We start from the raw sequence: 16,960 nt of genomic DNA, 5'->3' as shown, positions 1-16,960 counted from the left end.
TTTGATCATGGCTTGTTTTAAATTTATTAGCATGGCTCAACTAAAAGGATAAAGGAGTGCTTTGTTAAATAAATATATTTTTGTATTTAAAAATAACTTTCAAATAAATACTTTAAAATTGCTGGCAAAATGAATGATTAATTAAGAATGTGTATTATACTTTCAAAATAACGGAGACACAAGAAATCCATTTTATAAATGGTACAGAATTCCATTTTTACCAAATAAACAAGTAGCCAGATATATGACTCCTAGGGGAATAGAAGTGGAAATTCTTAATATCTGGAATGGATAGGACAGGAATGGCTCTGGATACTCTGTTCTGGGGCTCTGGAGTTCAGGAAACATGTTCCAGGGGTTATAGATCATTCTGAGGATACTAGATCCCCAAATAGTCTACTTCCTCAGATCAGCCAAGTCAGAAAGCCCCTTTTGTCCTTTCTGGCTTCTAGGGGTTTTCTGGCTTCTATAGCAGTAGCTCCTCCTAATGGGCAACCTTCCCTGCTGTGTTTCATGCTTACTGCCTTTCAGAAGAGACATCCTTTTTATGACTCCCTCCCTCCAACCCCTGGCAGACCTCGGGAATGGAATCTACAAATCCCATAGAAAGCCTAGGCTAATTCAGTCCTAAAGCCACATTGTAACTGACTAAGTATAAGAGGTCCAGATATTCCATTGTTTTTATATTTCTTTTAATCCCTAACCCAGTGAGAGAAAGAAAAAGGAAAGAATGACCTCTGTCCTCAACTACTAATTTCTTTGATTGTTACTATGGCCAAGTTTAGTTTAAAAGTACACAAAACCCACACAAGTGTTCAGTCTTCAGACATGTTACTAGCTAAGCACAACACCCAAATGATTGATGGATTAAATTTATTCTAAACTTTCATTATGTTGTTTTAGAGACAGCCTCACATATACATTGTACATTAGTTCCCTCAGCTATAACATTCTTCCACATTTGTGCTGAACCTTGTACATTAAAATATATTTCTGCTTTAATGACTCTCACAAAATCTCTAGGCTTTATTACCTTCATTTTACAGATAAGGAAAGTAAAGATCCAGAAAGGACACAGGGTAGAGAAAGAAGCAGCAAAAACTGTAGCCAAGGAGTCAGCAGACCTGGATTCTCACATTCCTAACTTTGTCCCTAACACACTGTGTGGTTATGAATGAGTCACTTCCCCTCTCTGAGCCTCTGTATCTGCATTTATAGAACGAGGTGATAGGGCTTTCTCAACTCTCTTTGCATATTATAAACACCTGGGAGCTTTAAAAAAAAATCCATTCCTCATCCTCACCTCCAAGGATCCTGATTTAATTGGTTTCAGGGTACTGCGATTTCCACACCACAACTGTGACTCAGAAGAAGCCAGTCCAGGGAAAGACATAAATTCAGTCTGGTATTTCTTTCTGAAGGAGAGAAACCTTGTCATTTACGATAAGATCTAAGTACTATGGGGACATGTCCTAGAAGGGAGTTTGAAAGGCTGAGAGTGTTAGTGTGTATACTGTAACTTTGAATCTCTAGGTGAGAGCTCAGCACTCCATCAATATCTCCCCTTTCTCTCTCTCTCTCTCTCTCTCTCTCTCTCTCTCTCTCTCTCTCTCTCTCTCTGTCTCTCTCTCTCACACACACACACACAGAATCACTCCAGCAGAAGTGCTGTAGGGGTTTGAAAAAAAATGCTGACATAAGTCAAGGACAAAAAGGAATTTAAGTATACAACTGATGCAAGAGGTTAGTAAACTGGACTTTTAGGTGAGAGAAACAAACTGATTATGAAGCTTTTTTCTTTCAGATGCATTTTTTCCTTAACTTTTGTTTTTCTTTCTAGACTCGCATGTAGTATTATTTCCCACTAATTTTTTCTCTTTTTCCTTCAATACAGGCCCATCTTCTCCTTATTGGAAGGCCTTTACCTCCATTTGAAGGGGACGCTTTTAAAAAATGTACACAGTAAAATTGTTTAAGCTAATTTTGGTATTAGTGTTCCTTTCCTTTTTAGCGTTTCTTTTTGTCATCAGAGTGGTGAGGCTTTAAAGGCTAAGATTAAAGTGTAGACCTAGGAGAAAAGGGCCAAGGGAGTCATTCAGTCTTCCTTTAGTTCAGGCCTTAGAACATAGGTTCAAAATGAGCATTCAGGATGCATATATGGCTCACCTCATCTTATCGCAATAAAACATACAGGTGACTTGAGGTTAAAGCCCTATATTAACAAAACTAAGGTGTTCACCTGAGTGATCTTAGTGACCTGCAACAGCCATGTTGGTCATTTCTGCAAGGACTTGGGCATTTCCAAATACTTGTCATCTGTGCCTTTTACTATTAGAGACACAACCATTATCTGGTACAGTCAAAAGGATTGTCTTAACAGTTGGAGATGACAACTTGTATGTCAGGATTATGCCCTTTTTTTCCAGGTAACTTGCCAGCAAATACACATGAGAACAACATATATAGCTTTGATTGTAATGACAGCAAAATCTCTTAATAATGAGCAGTGTCATTCCTAAGATGTCTTTCCTTGAAAGCTATGTGTCTTGTTCATTCTGGCCTTTGAAAGCAGCAATATTGGTTTGAGGGTCAAGATAAAAATATGTGCCTAGATTAGGATAAAGAGACCAAGGATTTCAGTTTTATCAAACCTTAGACCAAAGGTTCAAAAGGGGTAATGACCATACATAATCCAGCCTAAATCACCAGAGTAAAAGACTAATTGAGGATTTCGAGTTTGAGAATTTTGGCTACATTCACAACTAATCAAAAGTCTAGTGGATAACTACAAAGTGTTTGATCTGAGCAACTAGAAATTTGGAATTGGCATTTCAGGACATAAGAAAGGCTGCAAAGGTTTGGTCTGAACATGTTACACTTGAAGTTCCTACCAGAGATGTGAAATAGGCAGTTGAATATTTATGTAAAGAGCAGGTTCTAAGAACCAGTCCCTGGGATATTTGAATATAAAGAGGTGAGGGAGATGAGCGGACCCATCAAATAATACAGAGAAAGAGAAGACAGTGAAGTAAGAGGAAAACCAGCAGAGTGTGCTGTCCTGAAGAACAACTGGTAAATGTGTTTTTAGGAAGAGATAGTGAGCAATCGTATTCAATGCTGCTGATAGGTCAGGTCAGGTACAGTGAGGACTGAGAAATAAATGCTGGACTCACAAAAATGGAGGTCATTGGAGAAGAGTTTTGGTACATTGCTTGGAGTGATAGCATTATTTCATTATTCACCTGGAAAAAATTTTCAGAATTCCCTTATGCTCATCTTTTCTTACATGAAAAAGCAAGAATTAAATCAGTGAATGCATTCAATACTTTTATGACCTTGCCCATAGACATGAAACCATACCATATCAATGGGATATTTTTATCAACTAAATGCTTTGACTGCATGTAAGAATGATCTATAAGGCATAGGGAACTATTGTGTATGAGAATAAAAGATAGTGTAGCTTTTAGAATATGTCTATGTGATGCTGAAATAGAAAAAATCTAGTCAACCAAAAGAATATTTTATTTTTATGTTGAAAAATAACTTGTTTAGCCAATTTTTCCTGAATGTATTTACTTGACCAGTTTTCCTGCTATTATGCTGATGGAGCCTAAGTGAACATATGTGCATTCATGTACATGCACTGGCTTAGACATGTTGTTTGAAGAGTTCAGTAAGATAAAGTTTCTTTTGATACTAAGAAGAAGAACATTTTGAGAATTTGTTACTCCTCTAGTTGAACTAGGGGCTTCATTTCCATGCAGAAAGAGTCCTTCAAACAAGTCAGACAATACATAGGTTCAGGAAGGCAAATTTACTACATTTCTGAGCACCACAATAAAGCCTTATATACTTTAAAGATTGTCAGTTATCTCTAACTCTCTTTGAATGAATGTGATTAAAGATGTAAGGGAAAAGCACTAGCCTAGTGTACCTCTTTAAGTTCATATGTCTCCTTATATCCACATACTTGCCTTAACGTCTGCAGTGGAGCCACAATACTACCCCATTGCTGCTGAGGCTTGAGATACCAAGGTACATACTTGGGCACCCATGCATGCACTACCCAAAAGTGCAGAAGAGTTAATGTTCCACAAGTTAATGTTCCATATTTGATTAATGAGATGGGAGCTAGGAGATGAATTCTACTCCCTTTCTCACCCAGATGGGCTGACATACAGAATGGCCTATTATCAGAGATTGAGAAATTAGCTTGTCATGAAATAGACTGCTCTCCTTCCTTCCCTACCTCTTTTTCCTTACTGCTGCTTCCCTGGGATTTCACACAAACTTTTGCTTAAAGCTCCATTTTCTTAGAAACTCAGTTTAAGCCATCTAGAAATTAGGAAGTCTGGAATTAAGCCATAATTCCACCCAAACTTATATCTGTGTGACTTTGGGCAGGTTATTTTCCCTCTCTGTGCATCTTGTCCTCCAACTACAAAATGTTGATATTAGAGTAGATATTCTGGCTCTGAAATAATGCCAGGGTAAAGAATGCCAGTATGAAGGAGGTGATGAGAAAAGGTAAGGTATTATACTGACCAGTGGTCATCAATGGATTGCTTACAGTTGAATCAAAAGAATACATTCAGTATAATCAATGAGCTTGAATGTTAACAGCTCCAAATCAATCTCAAGTCCCAACATAGTTTTAGTTCTCCTTTCTGCAGAAAGAAATTGAATTAGTTTTCCTGGGCCTATAAAGAGAAGGTCAAATAAACTCTTACCCTCTCTGGCACACTACTGGCTCTGTACCATAATCAGTATGAGAAATGGTAACTGGCTGCAGCATGTTTTCAAAGGGAGAAGTGAGGAAGTTTGTAATGCCACCATATTGGGAAGCAAGACAGCCAATACACTGTGTCTGCAGCTGTTGCTTCACTACTAGCATGTTTGTTTCAAATCTTAGGCTGCAGGTGGACTGGAGTTAGGGAAAGAACCATTTACCACTTGAGGCTTGTGATACCAGAAAGGTTTACATTACTTGGGAATCAAACAGCCTAGGTTCAAATCTTAACAAGCTTTGCTGCATTTGGCAAGTCACTTAACCCCTCTGTACTTCTTCAGTTTTCTCATCGGTAAAATGGCAATCTTAATAGTATATACATTGTAGAGTTGTTGTGAGGGTTAAATGAGATAATATAAGTAATGTGTTTAAAATAGTACCCAGTACATAGTAAGCACTATGTAAGTGTTCACTATATTCATTATAGCTATTGTTTTAAGGAAAGATGGGCTGGAACCAAAGAAAAACTCTTGGCTAAAGCTATATGAAATGTATCAAGGGACCAATACATGAAAAGCAGTAGATTTAGAGGATAACAGATGATTTAACTGCAAAAATTGCTAAGCAGGAAACACCCTCTAAATATTCCTGTTTATACAATACATGACACAAAGTAGGAAAATAATGAAAACAGAGCCTCTCTGCAGGATTTAGAGTTCTTTCGTATATATTTTAAATATACATGTGCAATACATTAAAATATAGAGAGATGTGTGAATATATATATTTACACATATATATGTGTGTGTGTGTGTATATATATATATATATATATATATATATATATATATCACAGAGGGGATACATATGCACACTCACTCACATGTCCATGTGCGTACCCCAACAGGACCCATCTATAGGTAAACTAGATGCAGTCCATATCAGGCCAACTTGGACACAAATGAAAGCCCTAACTCGGCAACTCAGCAGCAGACAGCAGATTGCAACTGCATCTGAGTACCCCTTCAGTTTCATCTACCAAGTGTAAGGCCATTTAGAAATACACTGAGAAGAGCTCCTCTGGGTGTATGGCAGAGCCCAGGGCCCCTCTGGCAGTGCACAATTTGCCTGAGTAAGGACTGCAGGATTGGGATATCAAGGAACTATCAAGGAGGAGAGACTTCTGTTATTTTGGGCCCTGAAAATAATAAGCAAACATCCATAGAATAACTTTAGATCCAGGAACAATACACTAGTGTCAAAGAATCTTTATATATCTCAGCTTTAAGCAGATTTCAGGCAGAAGCGAGGAAAAGTGTGTTGCTACTCATCACCGTCCAGCCTGACCCAGAGAACCGGGCACAACTTTTACTGGGGATAAGTTCGAAGTTCAATCAGGCAGACTTGTAAGGTTTTTTTTTAAAAAAGTTACTTAAAATTGAAGGACCTGAAAGCAACATAAGAGATTACAGATATTGGTTTGGGTTTATAAATGTTCCAAGAAGCCAAACCTTGTATATGGCACCATTTGCAGCAATATCATTAACATTATTAATAATCATCATAACATATTTATATATACAAAAATAGAGCAAAGCAATTCTAGAAGAAGAGGTGAAAGTGAAGGTGAGAGGCTTTGTGCAGCCCAAATGTCAGTTCACTTCAGGAAGATTCAGAACCAACAGAGACTGAGTGGCACATATTCCTATAGTATATATCCAACAATGGGACATGGCTGTTCCCTTCTTCTTCTCCCTGTGTATGACTATACATTTCTCCCCACCTCTCCACCCTGTAATACATATCCATGCACACTGTAAAAGAGATGATGGTACACAGAGTCTGGAAGTCTTAAATTAAGTTGGAGCACCTTGATTTCAAGCAAGTGCCCTCAATCTTCAAATTCCTTAGTGAATTTTGGATTCACTTACTGAGGGAAACTGTATCTAATTCTTGTGTCTTTTAGCAGCAGTCCTTAGTAGCCTGCCATTGCCACTGCAGCCTTTTCCCATTGAAGGGGATTCACAGCGCAGGCTCTTGGTATTGTTTTTAAAAGAGAAGTCAGTTCTCTGCATTATACATTTTTCATCTCAGGTTCCCACTGGTGCTGAAATTTAGGTTCTTAGGCAACTACCATTTCAAGCAAAGCCAGGGGCAAGCACAGTGTGTGCAGCAAAGGGTAGGTGCAATGGCGAAGATACAGCTTGTTAAGGTTTCCTTAAGCTCTTCTTTTCCATACTTGAGCTTCTACAAGGTGACAGAGCCAAAGGTTATGTCCACTGGGGGCAGCCACGATGTCTGGTAGTTAATTTGCTACCCAGTATGCACCACGTAAAGACTACCACACTAGCTTGTCATGATTCTTGAAAATTGAATGGGAATGGCTTTCTGTCATTGTTATTAGAGTCCTAGTAGAAATTTTCCATGACTTAATGTGGTGCAGGGTAGAGAATATTGAATTAGGAGTCAGAAGGCCTGTATTCCAGCCCCAATTCAGTGTGTGGTCAGTCAGTGTGTGGCCTTAGGCAAATCCTTTTCTATTTCCAGGCCTCAGTTTTCCCATCTGTAAAATAAGGGCATTGAACTAGATTAACAGTTAAGATTCCTTCCAGCTCTAGAGTTTTATGACTTTTTATGTCCATTATTAAGGCCTGAGCCATGCAGTCTCAGGGCAGTTAGCTTCTAAGAGAGAACAGACCTCTGTAATATCCTTTGCTTTATTCATTTAGCTATAAAGCACGTCTGCCTTTGGCACTTGGGTCAGACATACAAAGTTATGAGCATCCTGATTTACTACCCTACTCAGCATGCTAGTGGAATCTGTCAGTACTGTAAGTTGATTATCGGAAAAGGGAGTAAAATTTCAACGAATTAAACTTGGAAATGTAAGATAAATTTGATTCATATGCTCACAAACTGGTGAGTGTGGTTATGAGTGCACACACACTATTGCTAGTGATTAGTTCATTACAGTAATCCATTTCCCTTAATAAAAATTAGTAAGTAGTATAACATAGCAAAGTTTTGTGTTAAAATAAACACCTATGGAAAAACAGCACTTTTTGACATGTTAGAGAGAGAAAGAGGGGCAGGTAGAAAGAGACAAAGATAGAGCAACAAAGTAGAAATAAAGGCAGAGAAAGGATTCATCTGAGAGAGAGGGAGGGAAGGAGAGAGAAACAAAAGAGAGGAAGAATAAAAGTTGAGTGGGTGAGAATGAAGTGGGAAGGAATATAGAACAGAGTAACAGAAGAAGAGGACAAAATGAGAAAGAGAGAAGACTAAAGAAGAGAAGGGTAGTAAACAGGGAGAAAGTGTCAGATTCCCTGGAATATTGAACGCTGTTCCACATGGACCTGTGAAAACCATCTAAAAAGAAAGTTTCCAAAGGCACAGTGGAAAGCAGAGTGACATTCAGAGCCTGCATCGAGAGGCATGACATTGGGGAGCCCCTAAACCTCCACGTTGCTGGCTCTGTCAGTCCTCAGTGTCCAACTCTCATGCTTATAGATCACCTGAATTTGCCATGACAGCCATAAGGGCTGAGATGGCAGGGTGTAAAAAGGCTGAAGAGAAGGGGGATAGATACTGTGAGAAAGAACAAGGCATCCTGCACCAGGATGTACTCGACCATTCCCCTGACACTGCAGGAACAAAACTGGTGAAGCCCTAACTTTGGCTGCTTTACTCCTTCTCCCCTTCTTCAAAGATGAGGTGAATGCTTTACTGATGAGGGCAAGAAGGAGAAAGCTCTGGATACATTTTGTGGGAAGGTCATACAGACTTCTCCTGGGCCTTAGGGAAGGGTGCACTACCAGAAGAGATTTTTCTGCACACAGTGTTGGTATGACTTTTACAGCGGCAGCCTGGTCGCCTGAGGCTGTCATAGCCCTGTTGGCACAGATGGAGGCATCCACGGGTAGGCAGGTAGCAGCACAGGCAGGGTAAAAAGAGGGAGATGAGGCTCATGGCTGCCCAGCGGACGAAGCAAGAGCCAGGCCCACAGGAGCAGGGCTCATCGGCGCAGTTGTCTTCATCATCAGTGGAACAGTGGTAGAAGAGGCCCTTAACACAGCAGAGACAAGTGCCATAATCGAGGAGGCTCTCAGCAGAGCAAAGGCAACGCTGGTTGCACAGCCAGCAGGAAGGGAGAGTGCGAGCTGCCGTGCAGAGGACACATTTGCAGCGCCCACATTCCTCGCAGATGAAAAGGTGCTCACTGGAGTGCACTGCAGATTGCTCAGCTTCTCCCTTCAGAGCACCATCAGCCTTTGGGTGGGCTCCTGTTCCAGGCTGGGTTCGGATGATGGACTGGCCTGAGGGTGAGGGCGTAATGCTGGCCAAGAGCCTTTGATCAGAGGCAGTGGTGCTATGGGACATTGAGCTGGCAATGCTAGATTGGCTCAGGTGCTGAGGCAAAGGCTGCAATTGATGGCACTGGCTGAGACTGCGGGGGAGAGCAGTAGGCATTGTAGCCAGGGACCAATCAGATTTGTGGGTTTGCACGATAAGGGAGGGGCTGGAGAGGGCCTGTTTACAGGGGACAGGAGGACGGTCCACATAATCATTGCTAGCATGAGTAGAGCGCAGCTGTTCAATAGGCAGAATTTGTTGGAAATCGTCTGTCACTGTGGCATCCATTTTGCGTTGATTCTTGAGTTCTGAGTGGTTTTGGGTTAGGGTGGCACTTGCGGTGATAAAGAGCCCTCGTAGTTACATGGACCTTAGGGCACATCAGAAAATCCTAGGAGAGAGGGACCAGAAACAGTAAATGAGAACACACAGGCACCAGTATTTTGCAGGGAACCAACAAAACTCAGGCCCTATCACCACCACTACCTTAAATCACTTTAGTCTTCAAGTTACTCCTTTATTCTGTAATTGACCTTACCTACTTCTTTACAGGCAAGTCTGATCATCTCATCCAGACAATAAAGCACATTGGGAGCAAAGATCAGATTGTTGATTCCTTTTGTATTCCATCATATGACTAGGGCCAAAGCAGCAGTTAGCTCATTCCAATATTTGCTAACAAAGAAATCTAGGCCTTGAGCATCAAAATTCTAATAAAAATAAAATGGAACCTCATTTCAGATGCAAAGGCCACTTCTTAAAGCAATGATGATATGAAGGAGAAAACCTCAAAAGTCTTCCATGAGAAGTTGTATATATATATATTCAATCAAAATTTTCCTTTTACTGGAATTTATAAGCAGAAATAAACAGATGAGAAAGGACATTGTTGAGTCAAAGAATATGGGCAAGCAAGCAAGTTGCAATAATACCACAGAAATGGCAGAGACACAGAGGGCAGAAATTAGGCTAACTGTAGAATAGTAGAAAAAAGCCTTCCCCAAACTGTAAGAAATTCAAGGCTAATCATCTTGCAGTTCTCACCTTATAGGCTGCTTCAACTTACTGAGCAGGTAATTCTTTCTGAAGTGCAGCACGGCTCCAGAATCAAACTTTTGTATATGTAGGAGTAACACTGGGGATGAGGGAACCACAGAAGATGAGCCCTGAATTATTTCAAATAGCAGCTGTAATTGTACTTATTACACCATAAATCAAGTCTATATTGATGAGATTTCGTAGGCAGAATCTGCTTGGACTTCTTTTCTCTATCTTTACCTTACACAATAAACTGGCTTCCTTAAAGAGCAGCAATGTTTTTATACCGAACTCAGGCTAAGTTGAATATCTAGAAAGCACGTACTTGTGTCTCTATTGTACCACAATCAGGAAGAGTTGGTTGCTCATTCTCTGAGGGATCTAATCAAGCCTAGTACCGATAATGGTGACCATGAGGAAAATATTGTATGAAATGCAGGTTACTGTATTGGTCCACCTGGAAGACTGAAGAGCTAAAAAAGATGTATACAAGGAAACCTAAACAAAAATCTAAGAGTCATCCTGGGGCATTAGGACCCAGGAAATCCTAACATGAATGAAGTATATATTTGAAATCCATTAGATTTCAGGCCTCCTCAAAATAGATTGATTACTCACATGACTGTTTGGGATGAAAAGCTTGAATGAGTAATAGAAGTGAACAAGTGAAAGAGGATGGTGCTTGATTAGGCTTCCATAAGTAAACAGAACATTAAAATGTGCCCAAAGCTCAGTAACAAGAAAAAAGAGATGTAGTTCATAAAGGACTCAGTGGCTAATAATATGATCAGACTCATTGCCTTTTGAGGCCATATCCCCCTGCAAACTTGTTTAGTTTAATTTAAATCTGTTCATTTTTTGAAAAGAGGATTAATTTGGTTAAAAATAACTCTTCTGGCACATCACATAAAAGATCCAGTCTGCCTATAATTTTACTATTTAGCTAGTTGTTTTGGTGTTATTTCATCCAGCAGAACAGAATACAGATAAACACTATGGCGTTTTTAAGACTGAAATGTGTAACCTTTGTCAAATAACTTTCTTTCGTTCTCTATATAATTCTACTATCTGTATAATTATAGGGGTGGACCAGGTGATTTTGAAGGACTCTTCCCTGTTGTGGTCTGTAATTATATAACTACACAATTTGACAAAATAATTCTCTTCATCCACACCTTCTACATCTTCAATCTTTGAGGGTAAACTGGGCAGCTTGCCCTTGTCTACTTGGGCATTCAAAAGCAAAATGTTTGTCTCTTTTATTTACATGGACTCACAGCCCCCTGAAGTCTCACATCTCTACCTTTGCTATATCTTTATTAAGACTCATAGTCTCAGCATTAGAAAGGAACAGGTAGTTTTCATTTGAACACCCAAATAAATAAGGACACATTGTTCAGCTGGCTTGCATGGTATGTGGATGTAGGAGCTTTGGACTGGGAATAGTCTTTTGACAAATGCATAAGAAATGAATTTATTCCCCATTGATCAGATAAAGACTGTGTGAGGCCCTTCAAGTCCTTTACACTTGTAAGAACAATAACATACATGCTGGATGCACTTGAGACTCACTGACTTCCCAAAGGAAACTGGATTCAAACATAAGGAAATTCCCCAAGGATCAATGACTCAAAGGAAGGCATACAAGACCTTAACATTACAGGAGATAATCATATGGGATTACAAGGATGTCACTAGATATCTCAGGGACTTGCTCAGAAGGTCAAAAGCTAAGCTTGGAGGAATCTAGGTCATTATAGAAATGACTCAGAATCATAAGGGGATTCTGTCTTGGCAGCAGGAAGGTATATGGTGTTTAGGTTGAGAAGGTATATTTGGATATTGCAAGACTGAGGAGTTGAGAGGCTTGATTTGATGACTTAAGGAAGCTTTGGGCATCGGTCTGGGATGATGAAGTACTATTGTCTTGCTTACAGGTTAGGGAATTGACAGGATGAACTCAGAAGTGGTAAAATCTTTTTAGAATGGACTAGGTAACATGTGCAATGCGGTGGGCAGTAGGACCAGGGTAAAATCAGGGTATTGAATAGGATAAAACAAGATTGAATGACAATAAATTGTTTGCCATTCCGGATGTGCTGAATCTGATCCGGCTAACACGATGAAATGAAATAGATACTGTAGGGAAGGTAAGAGGGAAAAAAAGTTGAGGAACCAGTAGACAAGAGATTGCTACAGCACATAGATTAGATGAAAAACTACTACTGCATTCACATTTATGATTCACAAATCCACTCATTAAAGGGCCATTCTTTGTGAGCAGCAACAATTAAGAAAATGACTGTGCTGGTGGTCATCTATATTTCATTAAGTGAGAGAGAACATACATATCACATATTATTAAATAGGAGCCAAGGTGATTACAAGTCTTGGCTGCACATTGATGGGATCTAGTGATTTGTGTCACGTAGTGCCTCTGCAGTAATGAATGATGCATTGTAAACCCACTCCCATCTCAGTCTCTCTGGCCAGGTGCTCACAGCCTTCTCAACAGTTTTTCTGTAGCCCTGAAATTTGCTATGTTCAACCTAAACAGAAATTTCTTTTCTTATGCCAACTTAGAGACTAGAAAGCTAAATCCTTTCAAGAAATGCTATTTGTTCATGAACGAAAAATGCATTTTGTCCCTGGAACTTAAGATCTGCCTTGCTGAGACTAAAGTTGAAAACTTTCCTATCTAAAGCCCTTCTAGGCTAACACCTTAAGACAGTTCTAATTTTTATGATAAATCCTTTCTGATACAGTATGACTCAATCTTGATTCCAAACAAGAGTGGAGAACCTGGGTTCAATGCTGTTTTGTACCTTACTGTGTAACAGCTCTGGGGTGTGTTGCTTTTTTCTGTGCTCTGCTGTTATATACACTCATTCTCAGAATAACTGAAAGCAAACATAGTGGGGATTTCTGTTATGGCTTTATGTGTTTTCTTAGTTCTACTGTTCCAAAGTCTGCTCTCTAAAAATCCCTCTCTGTGCAAAAGCATTTGCATCTCTATCAAAGCACTCCCCCCTTACAAATGCCAAGTTGTATATAGTTTACATTACTAACCTCTCAGCCACTGACTGGGCCTCCCTCCTACCGCATACATCTTGCTGGAGCTGCCAGGTTCTCACCACATTTAACTCTTAACTTGTCACTTTGCTACTCTAGTCCTATTCATTACCTTCATAGTTTCGTTAAGATTCACAGCAGTTTATTTCAAACCAGGGACTCTTGCAGTTTGAAGACCTTGCATTTTTAAAGATATGTGTTTTACTGATAAGCAATACAATGAAAATTTCTAATATCAAATGAATTCACATACTTCAAATCATGAAGAAAAAGATGCTAGTTGTTCATCTAAGAAGTAGGAATGTCTTTAAACCCCACATGCTTTTAAAACAGACAGGAAACTTAAGTTCCCTATGACTGTGGGCAACTGACTTCTGTTCCAGGCCTGTTTCTTCATCTGTAAAATGAGGGAGGTATGAAAGGTTTTTAAAGCCCCTTCCCATCCTTACGCTCTACATTTTTTATGCTGGGCTTATTTGTTGTGTTCCTCTTTCTCAAAAGTCTTTCATGAAGAATTAGTCTCCTTTCCTTTAGGTTCTTTACTTCCTCAACTTCTCATCTCTGAAACCAAGTCAGTCAGATCACTATCTAGACTGTTTCTCAGCTAGAGAGACCTAAAAACAGAACACACAAAAAAAGCCAAAAGGTACAGAATGTTACAATAACCTCTTAGTAAATGTTTATTTAGACATATAGGAACAAAATTAATACTTTCTTGGAGATAAAAAGCTAGCCTGTGCCTTATTTGTATGTATATATGCAGCTGACTTGTTGGGAACATGATTTAACACCTGGTATATCCAAATTCATGTGATAGTACGTTATATTTCAGTGAGGCTTTAACGAACCCAGAATAGCAACAATAGTTCGCATTTCAAAATAGATTCTCTGTTTAAGAGTTCAAAGTCTGTTTTCTGTTCATCCAACATGGTTTGCAGCATACAGATGTGAATGATAATTATAATTAGACGAATGGAAGGAAGTGTAAACCACTGCCCTAGGTCTTACCAAATATCCATTGGCTAACTAGCCATGCTCACAGGTTCTCGCTTTTGACAAAATTTCCATATGCTACACAGAGACATGTGTACACACACCCAGGCATGGATCCAGAGATTTCTAAATCATTGCTCTGACTCAATGTAAGTAGGGGGTTATGTCGTGTCAGCTTGCGCCATTTCTACCCAGGGCAAGGTGATGTGATGAAATCTGAACGATGCACAGCCCAGACTTGTGAGCCAATAGCAGACTAGCCTTACGCTGACAGGATGCCCGCTGGGCAGCCAGACTGGCCTCAGCACGGGCTCTCCCTACGTTCTCAGCTTGGGTGGTTCGGCTGCGCTATACAGGGCTTAGGCAAGCACCAAAATGCATTTAAAGGTCAACAGGCTAGAAACTAAATTGGTATTTGGCTACAAAAGAATTATTTTGAAGTTCTCCTTTGATTTAGAAATTTCCAATATGGATAGTTTTCTGCAAGAGCTGATTCGTGTAAATCTCAGTTAAACGGTTTTCTTTTTATTTTATCCATGCGCTTGCGCTTGTGCGCGTGCACAGACGGGCGCGCACACACACACACACACACACACACACACACACACACACACACATAGGCACAGACACGCACACGCGCAGACACACACATGCACACACGATAGCTGGAATGAATGGCAATCTGTGCATTTCGTAGAAAGAATTCTGGAGTCTTTAAGAGCTAATCTCTAAGCTTACCTTGAGGAAAGGGTTTATCCATGCTGAGAAAAGCAGAAGAACTAATGTCCCATGTGGCCCAAAGGACCTCTTTTTCTCCTGAGTCTTTAGGTTCCTCCACCTCTCTTCGGAAAGTCTGAATGAAAACTCCTTCACTGGCAGTGGAGCCAGAAACAGAGATAGTTCTGTCTCGATCTTTCTGACACAGCGGAGAAAAGGAAAAGAAGGAAAAAAAAAAAAAACAGTTCTGGCGGGGAGGAGAGTCAGACTTGTAGTGGCAGATACTTTGTATAGATTGTACATGCAGATCTAAATCTCGGTGCACGTATTCCCCAAAGAAAGCTCAGCAGGGTAAGTTGTTCACCTCCTCCTCTTCTTTCTCCTCCTCCTTCTCCTATTTCTCCTCCCCCTCCTCCTCCGCCTCTTTCTCCTCCCCCTTCTCCTCCTCCTTCTTTTTCCCCTCCTCCAGCGTTTTCCTTCCCCTTCTCTTCCCCTCCCCCTTCCCTCCTCCCTTTTATCCTTCTTTACCTCCTCCCCCTCCTCTTACGCCTCCGCCTCTGTCTCCTCCAATGTGTCAGATGAACTGAAGCAGCAGAAACTGATGTTGTAGACACAGGGTATCTCAACAGAGCAATAGATACCGCTAGTGGGTGATTATTTATATACCTCAGGGTGTGTTGGTACATAATCTGCAGGGGGGTGGGGATGGGGATGAGATTGCAGTGTGTTCACCTCACTTAGCCAGCTGTTTTGTGAACGTAGATGTTTTTCTAGAGGTCTTGTGAATGGGTTATGGGGGAGAATGGGAGGAAAGGCATTTATTGCTTCTTCTTATAATTTCTCTCTCTCTCCTCCTCCTCTCGCTTGCTTTCCCGGAGCTATAGCTCTTAATGCTTGGCTAAGTGGCGTCATTCCGTTGAAATTGAATCGACCCATTAGAACTCCCCATAGGAATCTCTGTATCCGGTCCCTGGGTAATGACTGAAACAGAATTTAAAGGGGAGTGGGGGTGGGGTGGAGAGTAACAATTTTAAGGAGGCCTCATTTAAATATCTCTGCCAATCGCAGTCCTACCAAACCACTCAGCCCTTGCTGAGTGATTACAGCTTCGATCAGATAAAGAGACAGAGCTTCTCCTTTGTTTAAGGGCTTCTCCCACCTCTTTTCCACATTCATTCCCATTTTTTCAGCACTAATAATGATTATTCATCCATCATCCATTGGGTAACCATTACTTTCCTTTTCCGCGTTTAGTATGTTACATATTCAACAAATATTCTTTGAGTGCCTTCTTTTGTGCTAGGTTATGTGGATTCAGTAAGAAAGACAAAACCTCTGCCTTCATGGAGCCTCCTTGTGACTGCCAGTCTTCTGAAAATAAAGCAGCTTTGGACATTTTCTCTTAAAGTGAAGGACAAAGCCTTCTGGAAATTATCCTCAGTCCACTATTTGATTCAATAGGAAGGAGTCTTCTTTCTGGGCATCCAGAGAAACACATGTGAATGAAAACAAGCCTCATATTTAAAATAAAAGAGATCTGATTTCAAGTCCTGCTTCAATGGACAAGTGGCAGGAGCTTGACCATCAACATTCTTAGGATGCTTTGGTTACCCCATCTATAAAATTGAGGTGGTAAATGGTGACAGTTCAGACTAAAATAAACCTGTGAGTCAGGAAACTCAGATTCTTAATCTTACTCTAACTCCTTGTGTGACCTTTGCAATTTACTTTCCCTCTAGTGCCTCAATCTCTAAATTTACACGAGGGGATCTGATTAGGTAATTGCTAAAGTCCCTTCTAGCTCTGAGGGTTAAGAAAACAAAAGAAAGCATGAGATTAAAAACATGTATTATGTGTGTCAAAGGGGCTCCAAACTGTTCTGTTGATGTGTAGGTATGCCTGTGTATACACACACACAAACATACATACATTCATTTGTGTGTGTGTTTGTGTCTGTATGTACTTATATAATTTCTAAGCAAATCCATATCTGTACCCAATTAGAAATTTCAGTCAAGAGATTTTCCTATGTAAATTTTTCTTTTGTAGTTCAAA

The 16,960-nt window shown here is 40.1% G+C and overlaps 1 protein-coding gene and 1 long non-coding RNA gene across 3 annotated transcripts in view; one reads left to right on the top strand and one right to left on the bottom strand.

The window, feature by feature from the left end:
- Positions 1 to 1,980, top strand: part of LOC141576456 (uncharacterized) — a 36,657-nt gene extending 34,677 nt beyond the window's left edge. Inside the window, exon 4 of the long non-coding RNA XR_012504890.1 lies at positions 1,895 to 1,980. This is a non-coding gene — a long non-coding RNA (uncharacterized LOC141576456). The remainder of the gene's footprint in view (positions 1 to 1,894) is intronic.
- A 3,597-nt stretch (positions 1,981 to 5,577) lies between these two features.
- On the bottom strand, positions 5,578 to 15,310 carry SPRY3 (sprouty RTK signaling antagonist 3). Of its 2 annotated transcripts, XM_074360006.1 has the most exons (3): positions 14,927 to 15,310; positions 10,130 to 10,220; positions 5,578 to 9,476 (listed from the first exon to the last, which is right to left on the bottom strand). In XM_074360006.1, the coding sequence occupies exon 3, from the start codon at positions 9,371 to 9,373 to the stop codon at positions 8,507 to 8,509; it is 867 nt and encodes a 288-aa protein (XP_074216107.1). In that variant the 5' UTR covers positions 9,374 to 9,476; positions 10,130 to 10,220; positions 14,927 to 15,310; the 3' UTR covers positions 5,578 to 8,506. The 2 variants fall into 2 exon arrangements, with proteins under 2 accessions (XP_074216107.1, XP_010965402.1); XM_010967100.3 differs by lacking the exon at positions 10,130 to 10,220 and having other exon boundaries at positions 5,580 to 9,476.
- Positions 15,311 to 16,960: the final 1,650 nt, after the last annotated feature.

The sequence above is a fragment of the Camelus bactrianus genome, chromosome X (genome assembly GCF_048773025.1).
Source record: "Camelus bactrianus isolate YW-2024 breed Bactrian camel chromosome X, ASM4877302v1, whole genome shotgun sequence".
NCBI lineage: Eukaryota > Metazoa > Chordata > Mammalia > Artiodactyla > Camelidae > Camelus > Camelus bactrianus.
The sequence above is the reverse complement of the archived record's forward strand: the minus strand, read 5'-3'. Positions and strand labels throughout refer to the sequence as shown.